The sequence below is a fragment of the Crocuta crocuta genome, unplaced genomic scaffold (assembly GCF_008692635.1).
Source record: "Crocuta crocuta isolate KB4526 unplaced genomic scaffold, BGI_CrCroc_1.0 scaffold102, whole genome shotgun sequence".
Lineage (NCBI taxonomy): Eukaryota > Metazoa > Chordata > Mammalia > Carnivora > Hyaenidae > Crocuta > Crocuta crocuta.
Window position 1 is genome coordinate 14558191 of NW_027530019.1, and position 21930 is coordinate 14580120.

Below are 21930 nucleotides of genomic sequence, written 5' to 3' on the forward strand. Positions count from 1 at the left end.
GGGGGGAGGCCTTGGCTTCTCCACCCACACGGCCCCTGGCTCACCAGGCGTTCTGGGTTCTGGTAGCTAAATGGTGCCAGCAACAGCCACCTTGTGTTGATACCACGAAAAGTGGTAGGTTTAAGTGTTAGGATCTCCAGGGTGATTGTTAGAGAATGTGTCATGATTGTAGCGAGGAGGCTGGTCTGTATGGGTGCAGGGCTTCTTGGGCAGAGAAACAGAAGTGGGGCTGTGGGTAAAGGAGTTAGCCTGGTAGCATGGGTGGCTGAAAGCTCGAGCTCTTCCCGGTGTAACCAGTCTTCATCCCATTCCCCTAGTCCCTGAGGAAAGACTGGTGCCAAGGCAAGAGCCCTGGGCTGGGGGGCCTGGGGCCCAGAGGACCATTTCTGTCCAGGAGCCTCCACCCATCAGACCTGTGACCATGGCCAAGGCATGTTTCTTCATCTTTAGAACTGAGCCAGCAGTCCCTGGACAGCACAGACTTGTGAAACTCCCACGTTCCACACAGGTGATTCTGTATGTGGAACCTAAGTGCTACGAAAACAAAGTATTGCTGCTATCAGGGGTTGTCATCTGGGGAGACCAGCGTGGTTCTCCACTGGCTTCAGGGATGGCGTGGGCGGTGTGTGTGTGTGTGTGTGTGTGTGTGTGTGTGTACACACATGCATGTATCTAGATGCTGTGCCATTTGAAATNGGATGGCGCGGGCGGTGTGTGTGTGTGTGTGTGTGTGTGTGTACACACATGCATGTATCTAGATGCTGTGCCATTTGAAATGCCTGCCTTCCCCTCCCCCNAGAATGGCAAGTAGGTAGAATGAAGGGAGGGTGCACAGATTCTTTCCCTTCACCAGGCATCTCCCCGGTTGGCCTCTCTGGGACAGGAGTCGAGAGAGGCCTGATTCCACCAAATCCCCTTTATCGTAGAGGTTGATGAGCCAGGGTTTCCACTTCTCTGAGTCCCTGACCTTGGCCTGAGTCATCACCCCCTGGGGTTGAGTGGGAGCAGAAAAAAGAGGGGAGCCTGACCAGCCTCTTCCCCACTTGGGTGAGACTCTGCTTTTTAAAGGCTTGTTGCAGAAGTTTGAAGTTGCAGGTCATGGTTCAGTTGAGGCTTGCGTATTGTCCATGTCGTGGCATTCCTCGGCCACCAAAACTAATGAAAAGCCAGATGTAACCAAGATACGCAGAGCTCCTGGACACTGTCCTGGACTGCAGAATAGCAAACATTCTGACCAGACCTACATCCTCACTCCCACGCGGCAGGCCCCATGCCTTCAGCCTGGGTATGATATGCCAGGTTATCCCAGAAGGTGTAAGATCAGGGCTGGATTTACAAGGCACTAGGAGCTTCCTTCTCCCAGAGTCTCCCCTTACATTAAAACATTTGTCTTGGGCTAGAGCACTAATCAAGAAATTGCTGCTGTGATGTAGATATCTCTGCGAGGGTTCACCCTTCTACACTGGAGGAGCTTCTGGATCTGGATTAAGTGCTCCATCTGTTACCAGGCAAGGCCCAGAAGGCATGAGCTGAGGAGTGAGGTGACAGTAACGTGGGTTTAGGAGCACCTGACAGGGAGGAGTATAGCAGGGCGCCGGGTGAGACCGATGGTGTTGACCCCGGCTGTGCTGCGGGAGTGTGCCTCTGGCCAGAGCGGACCACAAGCATTCCCCCCCAGCTCCACCCTCAGTAGCTTGGCATTGGCCATAATGGGAGTCTTTAGATTACTTCCGGGTCTGCAAACCCTACAGATGAGGGTCTCCCTCACCCCCAGGAGAGCTGTTCTTTAACCTCCTACCAGCGCATCTCTGGCAGCAGCCACACTGATTCTCACACTTACCTGTCAGGTGTGCCTTCGTCCTAGCAGATCGCTTGCTTCGCCCTGCTTGTTCTCCGGCCCCCAGGCTTGAGGGGCTGGGGCCCAGAGCAAGAGCAAGGTGGTATCCAGATGTGTTTGAAGCTGTGCAGGTGGTAGAAGCCGTGAGAGGTGAAGGTATATATCACCCTGTTCTTCCTACACATGCACTTGCTGCCCCCACTGGCAGCTGTTAGCACCAAAAGGCAAAACAAAACCAGGAATGATGACAAACTATTAACTTATTTTTTCAGCTTGCCGATTTTTGTGCCCTCTCCACACAGTATTGAATGTCAAGTAGACTTTATCTCTTTAGAACATTTATCAAGTGTTATACTTCAGAATTCTGTGCGTGTCTATCACCTTCTCCCTGGATCCAGTCTTCTCATTTCTGGAGACACTGACCTCCATTAGTAGCTTCCGCCTTGCTCTAGGCTCTGGATCCAGCTCTGCTTTCATGGTTTTCTGTCCATAGTGTTCCCATTACCATTTTGTGGTCCCTGGGTTTGACACAGCTGTTACTTTGTGTTATTCCCCCAATGCTGACAGCTGGCCTACCCGTGATATGCCAATTTCTGACCTTCTGTCTTTGGACCTGAGACTTCCATGTCAAGAGATTTCCATGGAAACCAAAACAAAGAGGAAGCAAAGACTCTGTTCTGGAGTTTGTCTGGTGTTGGCCATATTTTATGTCCATCTTGCAACAGGTCATTCGTGTCTCATCCCCAGACAGGACTTCGGTGTAGGCATGTCACCTTACCTCTGGTCAGCAAGAAGCAGGGCCTGGAATGCAGCTGACTTCAAGTTTACTCTTATGGGATGCTAATCATTAGGGAGTAGTTCATTGCTGTCAGAGACAAATGACTTATTTAAGATTAAACCAAAGAAAGGAAGAAAAGAGTATACAGAATTATTGAGGGGCAAAGGGCTGAACCAGATGATCTCTTGAATAATTTCAAAGTTCTGGGTCACTTCACCATGGATATCAAGCTGCTTCCTGCACCATCAGGACAGGATGGGTCTCTGCTTCCTCTGATCTTTGCATCCTTCCATGTGCTCTCTCTGGGCTTCACTCTTAATATTTATTGCCTGATATTATCATGTGTCTTGGGTATATGCCTTTTTCCCCAACTAGATTGTGGACTCCTTAATGACAAGGGGCTTCCTTTCATAGCAGCACTCTCCACAATAGCTAAAACATGGAAAGAGCCTAAGTGTCCATCAACAGATGAATGGATCAAGAAGATGTGGTTTATCTATACCATGGAATACTACATGGCAATGAGAAACAATGAAATCTAGCCATGTGTAGCAACATGGATGGACCTTGAGGGTGTTATGCTGAGCGAAATAAGTCAGGCAGAGAAGGACAAATATCATATGTTTGCACGTATAGGAGGATTAGGAGGAACTTGACGGAGGAACAAGGGGGAGAAGAAGGGCGGAAATGGTGGGGGAAAGGGAGAGAGGCAAACCATGAGAGACTCTTGAATGCTGACAAAAACTGAGGACTGATGGATGTGGGGGGGAGGGGGGGATGGGCATGGAGGAGGACACTTGTGGGGATGAGCACTGAGTGTTATGTGGAAACTAATTTGACAATAAACTATTTGTAAAAAATTAAATTTAAAAAAAATTTTAAAAAAAATGACAAGGGGCTTCCTTAGAGCTCCTCAGCTCTCCTTTGGGATCTAAGACAGCACCTTGCACAGAGTAGATTACTCGCCAATATTGGTTAATTGCATCAAAAATGTTTTTAGTTGAAGTAGAATGAAAACTCACTGTATGCAATAAGTAGGGAGCCATATCCTTGCCCTGGAAATGTACAAGTAGATGCTAGGTAGCCACTTACCTGTGATGCTTTTAGGAAGAAACGATGCATGAGATAGAAGGTTGGGGTAGAAAATGTCAGAGGTCTTCTCCACCCCGAAATTCTGTGATTCCATAAAGTATAGCCATTGCCACCACTGAGTCTAATGATGGAAAATGGGATTTTTGGTTCATAGACAAATGACTGTCTAGAAACCACATGGCTTTTCTTTTTCCACAGGTTGGGTGGGTCTTTAACTAGCATACTTTCCTAGCAGCATGCATTACTTCCCAAGTCTAGTGATAGATTATATAAGATTGACATTTTGTACCCACTGAGGTTTCAACCCTTTAAAGAAGTCTCCCCTAAAGCGTGAGGAGGAGCAGATGGTACTGAGAAAATATGCACATTTTATTATGCATTGCACATTTTACTTATTAGAATTTTTAGTATGACACCCTGCATTTTTTAAAGCCTAAAGATGCAAACAAAATGAAATTATTCATTGAAATATTTAAATCAGCTTACAGCAATTATATCAAAATATCAAAATTAAATCTTGCAGTCTGGAAGGTAAATTCCCGTTGACCACCCACTTAGAAATATGACTTTCAATGGGAGGCACTTCCCCTCAAAAAGGAAGAAGTGCTTGTTCTGTGAGATGAAGTCAGGAAGGGAATGCACCCTAAAAAGGTTGCAGGGAGGCCCAAGAGTGCGCTGGGGAGATGTGGTGGTAAGGAGTGCAAGTGAACATGCAGAAATTGTCCTGGTGAAACAGGAGAACCAAGAAAGGGATTTTGGATGTAGGTACAGAGTTCTTCTTCCCTCACCCCATTCCTGCCTCCCTTTGCCGAGTGAGTCATCCCCTCCTGGCCTTACCATTTGCCAGCCCTCACTCCCACAGAGCCACAGTGGGGGAACTTCGCGGAACTCTGGCAGAGGGGGTACAAAGCGAAAGTGGAGAGTGAATATGGTTTCAAATCTTGGGCACAGCCCCCCTTCTTATCCGAAGGGCAACTTTAATGATCACTATCAATCAGCCAGGGCATATAAGAGTTTTTCAGAAATTACCGGGAGTAAAAAGCTTTTCTTCCAAATGTGCATTGATTCCAACCCAGTATCCCAGAGCATCTCTTAGACTCCACCATGAGCACTGGAAGAGACCTTAAAGCTCATCTCCTTCAGCCCACTCATCTAACACTTGAATTCCCTGTCCTAACAAATGGCCGTGCAGCGGGCAGCTGAGTGTAGTGGAAAGAGCTGGAGTTCTGGAATCAGACAGACCTGGAGGCAGATTCTAACTCTTTGCTTGTCTCTTTGACCCAGAACAGATTACCTCATCTTCTACACTTTGACTTCTTCAGCTATAAGATCTGAACAATACCAGCACTGCTGAATTATTTTAAGAATTAGAAATAGCATCATGAAGGTGCTTAGCACAACCCCTGGTATTGGTAGGACTTCAAAAGATACTAGCTGCTGAGCCTGTTACAGTGATGTAATTAAGTGTCCGTCTGCAGCCACCGCGTCACCGTCCCTGTGATGTCCCTGTGACAATGGCATGCCTCCATTGTCAGGCAGTCCTGTTGGCTCGCAGCTCCTGCTCCCTGTGGTGCTCAGTCCTCTTTCTTTCTCATCCTCTTCTGGTTCATCCTCTCTGGTCCTGCCATTTGTGGCCCCGGAGAACAAATCTAACCCTTCTCCCACAAACGGTACTCCAGATCTGTGAAGACAGTCCTAGGATCCCTCTAGTTTGCTCGGTGGCACACCTAGTTAGCTCCTCGAATCCTTCCATATGGCACTTGGTTTTGATCTCCCCCAAGACACTTCTAAGCCCCTTTCCCGAATACATGAGCATGCGTGGAAGCATGCTGGCCCGCCACGAAGAACAGTGGAGATAGCAAGCCTGTCCGCTTGGAAAAGCCTGCAACTGTGTCTGTGGCTCCTGGGAATATTCCAGTGCATACCCTACAAATACGTTTCAGTTCTCCTGCTTTTTACCATAGTATCTGGAACGTGATACTACTACCCCGGTGAGGAAAACAGCATTATAAAAGCTCTATTGTCCGATGCTGAATTGAGAAGTTACCCTCCCTCATAACTGTGGTAAGACCTGGTTGCGTTATTAGCCCCTGCCCCCATTTTTCACCTTCTCTGTGTGATATATTTCTTGCAACTTTAAGGTCCCTGCTCCTTCACTGGACACTCTGCAGTGTCACTTGCTCTGGCCAGCAGAATAAGGCAGAAGTGACAGCATGCCAGGTCCAAGCCGAGGCTTAAGAGGCCTTCAGTATTTCCAGTTGCCCTGCCGTAACCATGAAAGAACACATGCAACTAGCCCACTGGTCCAAGGCAGCTGGGGGCCTGTGGAACAGAGGGCCCCAGCAAGGCCCAGCCTCTATCAGCCGACCCCCAGCCACTTCACAGGCACTGGAGAAAAAAAACAATTGATTACTTTTTAAAGTCACTGAGCGTTGGGGTGGTTTGTAATGTGGAATTTTTGTGGCAAGAGATAACTATTACAGAAGGTAACCAGAAAAGAGAGAGAGAGGAAAACTAACCAGTTCCGCGTAGTTGCCGCATAAACACCCTTGCTGTGAGCATTTTTACCACAAGCATTTTCACTGCATAACTAATCAGCTAAAACACAATTTTGCCATAAAAGGCAAAATCACAAAAAAAGCAAAAGACAGATATTCATTAAAAACATGACAAATGAGTAACAAAATTAAAAACACTATTGCAAAATGCAAAATATTTGAGTACATTAAAAAATATGTATTGGCCATACTCTGTGTATTATATCTAAGCATAGTCTTCAAAGTCTTTCAGTCATAGAGTTATCCTTCTTCTTTTTCTTTTGCTTGATTTGTCTCATGGCTAAAATTTCTTCCTTCGTTAAGAAAGGTACCCATTTCCAAATACTAGGATGCATACTTGTAGCTGAGATTTGTATTGCGTTGTTGAAGCCTTCTCTACTGTCACATGTTCTTGGCATATTGTTGCATGTCCACTAGCAGACATTACAAAGTTTGGTAGAAAATAGGGGTTCAAAACTCGGTGCCAGTATATAGACCATTATGAGGACTGAGATTTATAGCCTGTAAAAATGGGAGTACTATGTGAAAGAGAGATGAAGCCAAACTTTCCACTGTTTTTTTTTTTAATCTTGTACAACAAAATGGCCTTATAGCCAATTAGTTATGCGACAGAAATGCTTGTGGCAAAGATGCTCATGGTGAAGATACCCAACATTATATTAACCGTGTATCACTAAATTGAGAAGAATTAATGAAAGATTAACAGAACTATAACCAACCTAACTAAATACTTCATAAAGATGATTTGCCAAGTTTTTTTTTAAGTTCATTTATTTTGAGAGAGAGGGAGAGAAAGTGTGAGCAGAGGAAGGGCAGAGAGAGGGAGAGAGAGAATCCCAAACAGGCTCCGTGTCATCGTCAGCCTGACTCAGGGCTCAGTCCCATGAACCATGAGATCATGACCTGAGCCAAAGTCAAGATTTGGATGCTTAACTGATGGAGCCGTCCAGGCACCCCAGTTTGTCATGTTGTAACCTTGAGAAAATAAGTATATGGATTATGTATCTCATCAGTGAAATAGCCAATGACAAAAGCAAACTGAATATCCAAAGCCACATTAAAAGTTAAGGGTTCTCCTATTTGATACAGTTCACTCATATTGACTCAACAAGTGTTTAATGAATCTCTGCGATGTAGCCTCACTGTTCTGGGCCCTGGAAGTAGGGTCATGGGGAAAACAGGGCTCAGGTCCCATGAAGCTTATATTCTAGTGGAGACTCAGAAAATAACAAACAGAAAGGTATATGAATGGTAAGTGCTCTAATAATGAATGGTAAGTGCTCTGCTGAAACTTGGACAGGGGAATGGCTACCTTAGATAGTTTAAGGAAGACCTCTCCAGGGATGTGACGGTGAAACTGAGACCTGAATGACAAGAATAGGTCAAGGGAGGAAAGACCACTTTGCAGGAAATATCAAATGCAAAGGCCACGAGGTGTATGAATAACCTTGGAAGGTCTGAGCTGTAAATAGAGGGATGGATGGGAGTGATGTGGTACGAAATGAGGTGGGGGATGGTAGAAAGGGCCAGACCATAGGGAGCCTCACTGGCCACAGCAAGGATTTTGTGTTTTGTTACAAGTGTAATGCAGTCTGTGAAAGTGAATGAAGCACGTGACCTGGTTTGTGGGTTTTAGGGGCTCACTCTTGATGTGTGTGTGGAGAATAAATTGGAACAGGGGAAGTAGGGGGTCTTTTATATCACTCTTCGTGGTACTGGCTACAACGAGAATGTGTGATGGCAAGGATGGAGAGAAATGGATTGGCTGGAGGTAACTTTTGTAAGTAGAATTGAAGACCTGCTGATGGATTGGGTGTGAGGGAAAGTGACAAATTAAGGGTGACTCCTAGGTTTCCTGTTGGGGTGACTGAGGGTGGTTGGTGGTGTCGTTTCCTGAGAGGAAGAGGAATGGGCTGGGGGGAGAGAGAGAGAGGTCAAGAGTTTTGTTGGGATGAGTTAATTAAGTTTGAAATTGGACATCTGAGTAGCTTTGCCAGGGAAGATATTGGACATGTTAGTTAGGTACTCAGGCTTCAGATAAGAGTTGGGCAGTCACCAGCCAACAGATGGGATTTTCGCCATAGAACTAGATGAGTTCACCTAGGAAAAAGTTAAATTTTTCAATTTAAAATTTAACAAGTTTCAAAAATTTTAAATTGTTTTGAAAAGAAGTGGGAGGATTGAGCCACAGAGTGTGGTGACATTTAAATGCTTAGCAGAGGAAGAGGAGACAGAAGATGAGCGTGAGAGAGAAGCTGAGATAGTGTGATATTGTGGAAGCCAAAAGAAGCAAGTGTTCCAGAAGAGAGGGTTGTTGGGTTGGGTTGGGTTGGGTTGAATGCAACTTGACTCCTAAAGTTAACGTGAAGCCTGAGAAACAAACTATTGGATTTGGCAATGTAGAGCTGGTTGGTGACCCTGAAAATAAAATATTTACTGGGAGGACAGAGATAAAAGTCAAAATGGAATGGTTGAAAATGAATAGCAGGTGAGAAATTGATGACAGGTTCTGCTACAAAGAGGAACAGAGAAATGGAGAAGTCTTAGAGGTGGTGAGAGCTTAAGATTTTGTTTCATTTTGTTTTAAATAGGAGATGAGAGGGCATGTTTAAATGCCATGGATAGTAAGGCAGGAGAGAAAGAGAGGAGTTGAGAATACAGAAGAGAAAGTGGACGAAAGCAGGATCATCACCCTAGGGAATGGAGGAGATCCTGAGCACAGTGGAAGCCTTGGCCTCTGAAAGTCCTCTCGTGGAAATGGGAAGACAGGCAGTGAGGGCAAGAGCAAGTGCACGAATCAGTGGGGTTGGTGAGGGGAAGGTAAGTGATCATGTCCATTAACTTCTGTTTTCTGACTGAACCGTGACTTTTGGTCATCATTTGAGGACGAGCCAGGACTTTGTAAATCCTGAGCCCAGGTGCACTGTGTCCTTCATTTATCATGTGGTGCCATTGGAGAGAATGAAAATGACAGCCCCTCTTGCACAGTGTGTTTTAAAGAGCTGTGAAATGGTAGGGCAGGTTGCGTCCATTCTTCCATCTGATACTGTGACCTAAATCATTCAAGTTCCCATCAGAGAAGCAAATCCACATGGTTTGTTTAAATGAAAGCACTCGAATGAAGGAACTACTTACAGAGATGAGGGTGGACTTAAGGGATGCTGCATCCAGGCTGTCAACAACCAGAAGTTATCCCATCCCCCCAACCCCAACCCCTAGGGCCACAGGGTCCAGGGAGATGAAAAGTGTGAGATCCAGTGAGAGCTGGAGTTGTGAGGGAGTGGCCAGCCAGTGTGGTCATTCACTGAAGAGGCCAATAGTTGCTGTCTGAGAAATAGCACCAAAGTAGAGAGGGGATGAGAGAGAAAACCCTGAGTGCTCTCCCCTCCCATCTCTTGCTGATGCTTCCCCATGGCTGAACCCAACTGGAAGCTGGCAAGGGTTATACAATCCAGGGTGAAGGACAGAGAATAGATCTGGCAGCACATAACCAGCACTTCATGCCATAAATGTTGAAAAGATTTTGCAATCCACTCCGATGGGAATACTTATACCCAGTGGCAGTGTATAGAATGCATCTCATTATTTGGTTCCTGCTGAGATTTGGAAAACCTAGCTAACCACGATCTTTGAAATGAACCATCATGGATACGTATAACCCACCCATAATCTCCAAATGTAATGTTTGCCCGTAGTCTTCCTCCTTTATTTTCATCCGGAGGCATGTTGCCATAAAACTAGGAAAGCTTGTATTTCAGGGCCCCTCAGTGGCATGAATACCCCCCAAGGCTATGGGAGAGCCCTAGTCATTCATTCATGTCATCATGTTCTTGTAAATTTTCCAAAAATAATATGTTTAACTATAATCTGTTAAGGCTGCATTTTTTCACTTTGACTCTAGAAAGGAACCCCCTCCCATTATATGCACTTCAGGCCCTACAAAACTTGTATCTGCTTCTACTTCCAAAAGACTTAAGTATACAGTTCAGAGTTTATCCCTTTCCCAAGGTCCTCTCATCTTTCAGGTGGCGTGATTAATGAACATCAAAATGGACAATTTGGGAAGGGGGAATGCAGCAGGAGGGTAAGAAGCAGAGAAGGGAGGGGTGCGCAGTGCCCGAGACAGGAGAAGAGCACTGGGTGGAGCACCTCCTCTCCGGCCATCCACCTTCAAGTGATGGAGGGCTGTCACGTGTCCTGCAGGGGACTCATTGCTCCTGGGGCCTTGCTGAGATGCTGCTCTTTATGTTTTCAGATGCAGATGGAAACCTGTGTCGGAGTAACCAACTCTTGCAAGTCATGCTGACCATGCACCGAATTATCATTTCCTCTGCTGAGCTGCTGCAAAAAGTTATCACCCTATATCCTTTCGCACAGTGACTTACGGTCCGCAAGTGGGATTCATTTGAAAGTTCTCTTGAGATTTGAACTATGCTTTCAGTTTGATTGGTTTGGAATAACCCTGAGGGGTAAATGGGTCCAAATGTCCTTTGAGAGGTATAGAGTGTGTCGGTGTGTCTGTGTGCACACACACATGTATGTGTCATTTCCATTGAGTGGGGACCATGGTATCAATGCTGATTCCTGTGGCAGTAGTCAAATCAACAGGCAAACACAGTGGTCTTCAGCGTGTCTGGCTAGTAAAGCTCCGTGTCCTGTAGGTTAGAAGCCCTATTCATCTGTGCAAACGGACAGGGGTGCAGCCCTGACTCAAATGAGAAACTGGCTCTCCAGTCCAGTTCTTCAGTTTTCCCCGGGTTCTGAAGAGAGCTTCGTGACCCCAGTCTTTGGAGAGCCCGCCGGTGCTTCTGCTTCAGACACAGGTGGCTCTCGGCCCAGCAGACCTGGCTGGGCTTTAACCTTCTTCTGGGGTGTGAAGTGAGTAGGGTGGAGAAAGGAGCCTACCCTCTCCCCCTCGCAGGTGACAGTGTAAGCTGTGGCCCCGGAGAGAAAGGGCTGTAGGTGGGGTGAGAAGGCTGGGTCCCTGGCACTGAGTCACGAGGGGTGGCTCTTCTGACCCTTCACTCCTCCCCCACCCCTCCCTTTTCATCTCATGGACACAGGAAAATAAAAGCCACCAGAAGAGACTGAATCTCTTCTGTAACCCTACTTATAAATCTTTACCTCTCAGCTCAAAGGAGGGGTTTCCAGCAGCCTTCCAAGGCCGGAGTGTTGGGAGAGGTCTCTGGAATAGGAGGTGCAGGTCGTGAGGGGGGGTCTGGTCTGCAGAGGATTTTTAAACCATCCTATAGCTGACTCACAGTCTTTCCACTTTTTATTAACTGCCTGTACCAGCAGTTCCAAACAATTTCGGTGATTTAAAAACTGCTCAGTTTGTCTAAGGACTAAATTGTGACCCTGGCTGCCCCCACGGTGGGCAGACCCCTCTCCCCTCCCCCTGCTCACTCCCACAGCCCACAGGTCTGACCCCTCACCGCTGTCCCTTTCCTCCACTTTCACCTCTGCCTTCTCAGTGGCACCTTCCCCTCGGCCTAAAACGTATTCAAGTCTCCCCAGCCTAAAAATAAACTCGCAACCTTGCCTTCCCTCCGTTCCATTGTTAGGGTTAGAAATTTGATGCACAAATGTCTTAAAATAGTCTGCACTCACTATCTCCAATCTCTCAACTCCCACTCCTTAACTGAGCCGGGGCCCCCACCCCTGCACCCAGACTTTCTTCTGATGTCACCAGTGGCCTCCTGGTGGCGGAGCCCAGCCCTTTGCTGTCCTTACTTACTCGGCTTCTCCAAACCCTCGGCCGCAGGGCTCCTCGGCGGTGTCCCCCTGGCTATCCTGCCCCTGGGCTGCCCCTCCTCCAACTTCCCACCTGGTGCCTTCTCTGAGCGCCCCTTAAATAGGGGGACAGCGTCCTGCTTTACTTCTCACTCGACCTCCTTCCCAGGGTGACTCCCCGCTTGGCTCTCCACCTCCATCCCTCGGTACCGTGAACTTTAAAATCTGTTTCTTTAACCCGAACTGTTTTGTAAAAACTATCTGGACTAGTTTGTCCTGCCAGTGCTTGACTCTTAATATGCTCAAGACTTAATCCATTTTCTCACCACCTTCAGTCCCCAGCTGCTGCCCATTAATTCTGCTCTGACACCTGCATTTTCAGTTTCAGTTTCAGTGCACGGTGTCATTGCCCATCCAGGCGCCCAAACCACAGACATCAGAAGCACACTTGATTCCTTGATTCCTCCCTGCCTTTCGCCTCCTACAGAGTCCATTACTCAGTCCCAGGGCTTCTGCTTCAGAAGTGACTCTCCGCAGCTTTCTTCTCTCCATCCCCCACAACAGGGGCTCCGTGTGGGCTTGCGTCTCCTCTCCGAGGCCCCTCTCCGTCCTGGACTGCCGTTCTCCCGCACGTGCCAGTTCCCGAGCCACCTGGGACACTACTTTCCTGAGGAGCACATCACGCAGGCCGTTGCTGGAGAGCCCCTGCCCACCCCTCAGCCTCCAGGACAAGGTGTCCCCAGTGTGAGCCGGGGTGTCCATTCAGCTGCACCCTGCAGCTCTCGCAGAAGCCCTTTCTCTCCAACCCTGAACTGCTCGGTACCCCAGGTGTAACCGGTCCTCTTACAGCCCCTGTGCCTGGGATGCCTTTCCCTCCGCCCTCACCACCTAGCAGACTCTTTCAGGATCCCTCTGTGAAGTCGTTCCTGACCTTTTCAGCCTTCCACACCACCCCCCCCTTTTATGGATACATCTTGTTTTTAAATAATGCTTTGAAAATCTAATTCCTGTGACTTTAGTTTTGTATCGCTTATGTCAGTGTGTCTCACCTCTCTGGTCTGGATGTAGCCTGCCTTGAAAATCTTTCCATCCGTGACTGCAGGAAGTATGAGGTATTTCTATTCCGTTAGCTGAATAAATTGATGCACCAAGACTTCAGTCTGAGTTATGCCATGTGATACACATGTGCTCTGATCTTTATAGATGACTGTTTCGAGTAAATTGCAGAAACTTTGTGTCTAGCTGTTATAGCTTGGTTTGTGTTAGTAATGTGGGAAGTTGCAAAGGTACTAAAAATTAATTTAACTACAAGTCAATTTAAGAAAAAATATAAACATATTTTTAAAAAATATTAAAAATATATAAATTAACCCATTTACATGTGTCCCCCACTCATTCGTGTGTCCATCAACATCAGGAACCAAGGCTTACTTATCTTTGTTTCTTAAAAAAAAAATTGTAATGTTTGTCTATTTTTGAGAGAGACACAGAGTGAGCGGGGGAGGGGCAGAGAGAGAGAGAAAGAGGGAGGCACAGAATCCAAAGCAGGCTCCAGGATCTGAGCTGTCAGCACAGCTGCTTTGAACCCCCGAGCTGTGAGATCTAGGCCTGAGCCGAAGTCAGACTCTTAACTGACTGAGCCACCCAGGCACCCCGTCTTTGTTTCTTTAGATCTTAACTCAGAGGCTGTCTCATGATAGGACACAATAAACGTTGCCTTACTATTAGTGCAAAGCCTTGGGTACTCTTTCTATATTGGGACTTTTAGGTGAGAAATTCAGGCTTTACTCAGGTCTGGGGTGGAGGAAGAGATTCTAAGAAGGGAATATGAAATAAGGCTGCCAACCATTGAAACCCAGGTTAAACACTGGAGGCAGAACGATTTTCTCTTCATGCGTGTATCTCTGTTTTCTAACCTGGGAGTAATAGAATTATTAGTTAAATAAGCTCAAGGTTTCCTGATGTTCCCTGATTTTTCACTGTTAAAAGAGAGGGAGATTTTAAAACATGCTTTGAATGGTTCAAATGCCTGAAAAGTACAGTCAGAACTGGACTGTACTTCATAAAGTCACGGTACCAGCTGCGAAGAGAAGGAAAATATGTGGAGCCTGAAGCTTCCAGCAAACAATGACCTTAACCCTTGCGAGGCAGACCCCTGAGTCTCTTCTACTGGCCTGCATGTGCTGGGCCTTTCCTTCCTCTCCTGAAGGGAGAAAGCCCTGCCTCACGTCAGGCAGGGCTGCCTTCGCTATGGCTCAGAGGCTCTGATGAGCAGGGCGGTTGTGTCCTTAGGGTGGGCATCCTGCCTGCCTGCCCCCTGCACGTGAGCGCCGCGTGCACACTGACCGGCTCACACAGGTCCTGACCTGCACGTGGCCCTGATCCCGCAGGGATGGATGGTCACAGGGAGGGAGCAGGAGGGACTGGGAGGAAGAGAGGTCCACAGTAAAGGGCACCATGTTGATAGATCCACTTGGTTGTTTTAAAAGAGAAGTTTGTGTTCCATGCCTTCCTCATTAGAAAGGAAGACAAATAAAAATTTCAACTAGTACATCAAGTAATAGAAGTAAAGAACCTGAGACCTATTTCTCTAGAATGTGCCTCGTGCTTGAATCTCCTGGCACCGAAGGCAGGCATTTCCTCAGCAGTGCAGCCTGAGAAATGTGAAGTCGTCTTGTGTTCACTCTTCACTTCTAGGCCCCACAAAGGGCAGGTATCAGAGCCTTATATTTCATGTAGTTTGCTCGTTGGCTGGAATTATTTTTATTATCTGTGTTGTTAGCCATGTGGGTTTTTCTGTTTTGTTTTTGTTTTGGTACTTCTGAGGACAGATTTTATAGGCAGTAAATCTATTAAAACTTAGTTTTTAAATTAAAGTCATTTTACTAAAAGTACATGTTTTACAACTGTAGCTCTTCTTTTTTGGGATTCAGGTTTAGTTTGCAGATATTATTCTTTCTATAAGCCCGACATGTTTCAGCAAGCATTTTTAAGGGACCTTGAAAAATGTTTGGTTAATTTGAATAATGGTAATTAACTAAGTACTTCCAATGATTTTAAACTACAATTATGAATTTTAAATTTTGGATTATTTTTAAATACGTCAGATGCCTTCCTGAATTCTAAATGGTTTTTATAACTAGTATATTGGAGTTATAAACAGTTACCATTATTTTAGAAGTTCCAAAACTATGATTAAACTTAGCAAGATTTCAATTTAAAAGCACACGTCTAAAGCACTTAATTATATATTCCACATCAAAGTTTCAAGACTCTCCTTCTACTGTGCTCTTAAACATTATAGGGAGATAAAAGCCCCAAATGCTCAGATTCCTTCCTAATCAAAAAAAAAAAAAAAAGAAAGAAAAAAAAACACTAATCCTAAGATGTGGACTTTTCCTTTTCTGTATTTACCTGGAAATTTTCCAGAGATTTAGAATACACGTGCCCACTAAAGGAAGACCACTGCCCTCCCATTGAGATCTCTGCCAGCTCACTCACGGGACTCTTCCCAGGGGCCCAACTGGGAATCACTGAACCCTATATTGCAGTTACGATGGCAGAGTTTTTAAAGGGGAAAGAAGGCATCGCCTCGTGGCGCGTACAGTGCACATAGCTTGCTTCCTTAGTCTGTTGACCAAAGATGATAGACCCACCCGGGTTCACCATTGGATTGGATTTTGCACTTCTCTGGCTCATAAAAGAAATATTCTTTCCACATATTTCTAAAGATCTGCAAACTTAATCGGATCTCCCTATTCTTTCATATCCTTAGGATGGCAACCTTTGCATGGAATGTTCCAAATGCCATGGATCCTTAACCATGATCTCTGATTATATTTTGGATCGTTCACATGGCTTTGTCTGACTTGCCTTCACAGCTTACAAGGTCCATCTACTGAGCCCCTTAGGCATATGTTACCATTTTTGACATTACTACTCTTAATGATCATGACAGTATGTCTGAATATTCATTTCCCTTCTAATTGACAGCACAAATTGTTTATCCATTACCGGAAACAGAGAAGAAAGGTCTCCTCTTTTTAAGTTGTTTCAATGGGACCCCTCATCTCCTGGATATGAGCAGAGGTCATTTGCCCCTTCTTCACTTCATAGAGGCCACCTGTGCTGGGACCTCTCCACACTGTTGGCTTCCTACTTCTCCTTCTGCAAAGGAGATGTTGGGACCTCTTTCCATAAGCCATGTCAGTGTGGGCTGCATAGAAGGTCACCACTGTCACCCTTTCAGGGTGATAATACGCAGACAGATGCACACATCAAATTGATTTTTATCCTATGGCCAGAAGGAGAACAACACATTTNGTAGTTTTGGCAAATAATTCCAAAGATAAGAAATTGTGTGGTTTCTGTAACAGAGGCCTCTATTTCCCTTAACCACAGCCCCACCTATAAGGATGCCTTGGCCAAGAACTCGCCAGGGCTTTGCCTAAAGATCTGCTATTTTGTAAGGTAACATTTCTGGGTGCAGTTGGGACTTGTGGAATGAGGTGAAATGACAGCCTGAAGCACGGGGTGTTAGTTCCTTCCTCTTGCTCCCCATCTATCCCATCCTGTGCATACACCCACTCTGGGCACACTGTAAAGGGCAGTGCTGCATGCTGGAGACTCCTTTTCAGAGCAGTGTTTTTCTAGCGTGCCTGAGCTTTACTATTTCAGACCAGCCTTTCCTTCAGTCTTATAGCATGTTGATATTAAATGACAGTAGGAAGAGATACAGAATTAAGGAAGGATCTCTTCATTTTCTCATTTTTACTCCTAATTATAAAAGTAGCACAGATCTTATTAGAGCATTTTAAAAAGACAGAAAAGAGTCTAACTGTAGTAATAGTTATTCATAGACCGCCACCCATTTTGGAATATTTCCTGTCCTTTTTCTAAGCAGATTTTTTTTTTAACATAGCTGAGGTCAAACTACATAGAGAATTTTGTGTCCTGTATTTTTCACTTAACTTTAAATCAGAGGAATCCTCTTCAGTCATTAAAAACTTGCTGTAGACCATATTTTTAATGGCCACATGATATTCTAAAATCTGACAGAGTGTAACTTAAAGATGCACTCCCCCATCTTCAGACACAGCTGTGCCTCCTTATAATTATCTCTGATACACATGCTTGTGCCTAAATCTTTGACCTGGCTTTTTCTGTTAGGATTCATTCCTCCTATCACAGAGGACTGCCAGCAGGCGGTTTTCTTTCCATCCCCCACCCCCTTGTATTCTGTATATAGAATATATAGTCTATAGTCCCAGGCATATAGAAGGGCAAGCCAGCCTGTACCTTTCCCTGATTCCTCTTGAGGAAGAACCCACCAAAGCATGAGTCCTTGGCTGCAGGTTTTGGATTGTTTCTAGTTTTTGTTGTTTAACTCCCACCTTGCAGGTACTGGATCACAGAATTCTGGATCATGTTTAAAATGGACGCCAGCCTGACACACACTATGGAGGAGTTCCAGGAACTGGTGAAGGCTAATGGGGAGGAGATACACTGCCGCCTGATTGACACGACCCAGATGTGAGTGTCCCGTTCTGGCTGAAGTTACCACACCACCTCCCTCCTGCGCTACCTCTGACGGCTGCTTCTTCCCCGCTCAGAGAAGCCCCTACACAGGCTCAGACTGCGTCTGACAATCTGAAAAGTGAAAAGACTGACGCTTAACAGGAAAGCAGAGATGCCCCCAGTGACAAAGTTTTAAGTGATTAATATCCAAGAGCAGGAGAAAAAAAAAATGTCCCAGTGAAAAAGAAATCGGGTAGCAAGATATTGACCAAACTGTATCCAGAGCCTGAGAAGCTGAAATCACCTGCCTAAACTTCCTCAGCAGCAAATGCCTCAGGCGCAGGCTCTTGTCAGTGGGGAAGGGACAGGGGAAGATGCATTGAGGAGAGGGTTTCTAACCTGGATGGGCGTCCATGACCTATGCTTAAACTTGCCGAGATGGGAAGGCTCGCAGGGATATTTCAGATCTTTCCTTGGATTTCTTACCTGTGAGACTGGCCCACTCTGGAACCATGAGAGCCTTCCCTAAGTCAGGGAGAGGACAGTGCGCATGCACACCGCGGGCTAGGTTTCCTCAAGGTGGCCACTTTATTTTGGAATACTCCACATCCCTGGGATATAGAATTCTAGGACTGAGGCATATTCTGGAGATCATTTGATCCAAATTTCCCGGGAAATTTCCCGGGTAAACAGCCCTGGCGACACGCTGTCCCATAGCCACACAGAAGTGACTTCAGAATTACCTTCTGTGATTCCTTCCGTAAGCCAGTTTGGATTCTCTGTACTTCTCTGCATAGAATTTACAACTTGAAAGATAAAATTTCAAAGTGGGGCGTCTGGGGGGTTCAGTCACTTAAGTGTCTGACTTCGGCTCAGACAATCTCAGTCTCTGGGTCCAAGCCCCACTGCTTCAGATCTGTCTCTCTCCCTCTCTGCTCCCGCCCCACTCATACACTCTCTCTCGGTCTCTCTCTCTCTCAAAAATAAATAAAACTTAAAACTTATTTTAAAAATATAAAGGGGCTCCTGGGTGGCTCAGTCAGTTAAGCGTCCGACTTCAGCTCAGGTCATGATCTCCTGATTTGTGGGTTCAAGCCCCGTGTCAGGCTCTGTGCTGACAGCTCAGAGCCTGGATCCTGATTCAGAGTCTGTATCTCCCTCTCTCCCTGACCTTCCCCTGCTCACGCTCGCTCTCTCTCTCTCTGAAATTAAAAAAAAAATTTTGTTTAATATATAAAATAAAATTTCAAAGTAACAGTGTTCTCATTTTGAAGTTAGAGAACCAGGGGCACAGGGCAGTTCTCACACCCCCGTCTCTTCGGCCCAGTATGTCCTAGCTGACTTCTTCCTACCAGGGTTTCCCACAGTAGGTTCTTCAAGAAGCAGTCGGTGGGATATCGCCTCACCAGATCTGCTTGAGAAGCAGCGAGCGGGGCTCCCCTTGTGCAGTCTGTCTCCCTTGTGTTTGTTAGCCAATGGGGCTACAGAATTTGTAGCATTTCCCAGCCTTATTTGGGCACAGAACCCTTTGTCATGAGACAAGGCGCTCCTGAATAGCAGTTGGGGAAACACACATCTGCACCCTGCTACCTCTCAAAATGCGGCTGCTTCCTTCTGCTTCCTTAATGAGGGGAATTGAACCTAAGAAGCACACAGATCCGTTTTAAGAAAATGTGGGGAGCATGGGGGAGCGCTCTAGGGTTAGCTGAGCTTCCTTGGTCATTTCGGTGGTCGGGAATGTCTGAGGGAAATGCCACAGGTCTGCTCAGAGTGGCCACGCGGTCCTGCACGTGATCCCTGAGGCACGTCCTCTCTCATCCCTATGGTTCTGCTGCCCTGCTGCCTTGGGATCGCCAACCCGAGTCCTCATCACCCTCAGGAGAACGAAGGGACGCATGGCAGGCATGGAGACAGCAGACATGCCAGGGGACAAAGGAGAGCAAGGACCAAAGGCCAGGAAACTCTGACCGATGCCCGAGACTGTCTTTCCCATGGCCTTAGACGCATTCCACCCAGTTCCCATGACATGCTTAGAGGGTTCATTGAAAACCAGCAAGGCTTTCCTCTTTGGTGCCCTAGGGGGAAAAAAATTGATTTGAGGAAAGTGTTCATGCTTTCTTTGGTCGAGGACACTTAGCTAATGGTGCTTTGTATAGTCTTGTTAATTAAAAAATAATTCTTACTCTTTTTCCCCGTCTTCTCCCATTCATGTTTACCCAAAAAAGCAATGCCCGTGACTGGTCCAGGAAACTGACTCAAAGGATAAAATCAAACACCAGCAAGAAGCGTAAAGTCTCCCTGCTCTTCGACCACCTAGAACCAGAAGAGCTATCCGAGCACCTCACCTACCTTGAATTCAAGTCCTTCCGGAGGATATCCGTATGTACCCAAGGGGTCGGAGGGAAACTTCCCTGCGCTGTTTCAGAAAATAAGCAGAGCAATTCAACAGCCCATCTACATTCTAACCCTGGAGCTCCCCCCCAACCCCGCCCCCTTGTCCCAGAGCTCAGGCTTTCCCATCAGACTCTGTACAGAGCCTAGAAAATAAGTACACTGGATACTTCTGTTTCTCTGCTGTGTTCCCCACCTCCCGTCTTCCATGCCACCCCACCACTCGAGTGACATTTCTGTGGGCACAGGGAATACCCTGTACACATACATACACAAGTGTACACACACACACACCTACCTCTCTTACCCTTGATGACCATTAGGCTTCCAGAATTTTATTTTTCCTTAAAAAAAATTAGGATATGTCCTCTCAGAGTTTTGTTCCAGGATAGGCTTTGAATGGCTCTGGGAAATCCTAAAATAAAGTAGATGCTAATGGTCTAGCCCAGAATATACCTCAGTTCTTGAAAGAGTGCTGACAGGCCCAGCAGTCAGTCCCCCATGATTCTAGAGATTAACCATGCTGGCCCAAACCTTGCTCCTTAAAACTCCATATGTGATAGCAAAGAATGCTGATTCTGTACAAGAGAACTTGTCAGCATGTCCGATGCCAACCGACCCTCGCTGGCCAATATGCTTTCCTGAGACGTGACACCCTTAGTCCACTCTGTGTCCACCCCTACCAGAAGACAGTCTTCAGCTTCGCTCTAAAAACAGAGTACCTAGTTGCTGCACGTATTTCTTAGAATGAACTGTGGTCCCCAGATGAGGGGACGGGGGCTGCTCATAAAGTGGCCTACACAAAGTCCCTCGGCCTGTTAGAGTCAGAGCTGGGGCTGGGGCCACATGCCTCTTTGTCACTCAGCACCAATTTATTGAGCCTGCTTGTGTCTGGAAGGAGAACTACGAAGCAGGTTAAGGAGGCTACTTCATCTTTTCTCCCATGATGCTGACATGATCCTGTTTTCACACAGCCGTGAGGCCATTCAGCCAGCCACCTGCCCCAGGTCCCATGTGGAAATAAGCCTCCAAGCACTGATTCAGTGGCACCCCCCGACCAGAGACCCCCAGGCCCCGACTGGGGAGCTCCCCCTGGGGTTTCCATTTGGCAGTGCGTCCTGTGTCACAGGGAGGGACGTTGAAAGGAGCCACTTATCACACGGGGAATCTGAGCTGTGCCCGGCCCCAGCTGGCGCAGTAGCTCCTGCACTCCTGTCTCAGACCCCAGGAGGCAGAAGGAAGAAAACGCGTTGAACCGGGACTCTGAGCGAGAGCTCTGCCAGAGCTGAGACCAAGTTCTCTTTGCAAATGAAAGCATCCATTTAAATTTTCATTTCTTTGGGGTGGCAAGATGCCTCCCCAGAAGAGGACTTGGGTTCGCTAAGGTACACACTTCTAAGCAGTTTTCCCAACAATAGTGTTCCTCCAACATAGAGGTGGAGGGAAATTTCAGTCTGCTGTGAACTGAGTGGCATTTGCTATTTTCTGCTTATGATAGTACTTATTACAGTACTAATTGTACTAAAAAATAAGTGGATTCGGTGTTATAAAGTGGGAAGGGTATATGAATGTAGTCACTGGAATGAGTCATGGGAACTTTCAGAACCAGTAAGATTGCTTATGTGTCCTTTTTTTTCATGTTTATTTATTTTGAAAGGGGGAGGAGCAGCCCTTGGGGGTGGGGAGAGGGGCAGAGAGAGACCGGTAGAGAGAGAATCCCAAGCAGGCCCCACAGCTCTCAGCGCAGAGGGCCATGCAGGACTCAGACTCACAAACTGTGAGATCATGACCTGAGCCAAAACCAAGAGTCAGACACTTAACTGGCTGAGCCACCCAGGCGCCCCAGCTTATGTGTCCACCTTGAATACTTTTAGTCAGCTCCTATTTTTCCACCCATCAGCAATCACAGCACAGCAAAATGGGGCTCGGTTAATTTGCATGTATTTGATTAAGGTTAGTTTTTCTCATCAGTGTACTGCTTACACATCAGGCAGGACTGAGGTTCGTATACTGAAGTAACAACT

General features: G+C 46.4%; 1 protein-coding gene across 1 annotated transcript in view; it reads left to right on the plus strand.

The window, feature by feature from the left end:
• Positions 1 to 21930, plus strand: part of RASGRP1 (RAS guanyl releasing protein 1) — a 76157-nt gene that overhangs the window by 31161 nt on the left and 23066 nt on the right. The window contains exons 3-6 of the mRNA XM_077764376.1: positions 10521 to 10626; positions 16406 to 16468; positions 17399 to 17530; positions 19741 to 19894. Of these exons, the coding sequence (XP_077620502.1) occupies positions 10521 to 10626; positions 16406 to 16468; positions 17399 to 17530; positions 19741 to 19894 (455 nt within the window). The remainder of the gene's footprint in view (positions 1 to 10520; positions 10627 to 16405; positions 16469 to 17398; positions 17531 to 19740; positions 19895 to 21930) is intronic.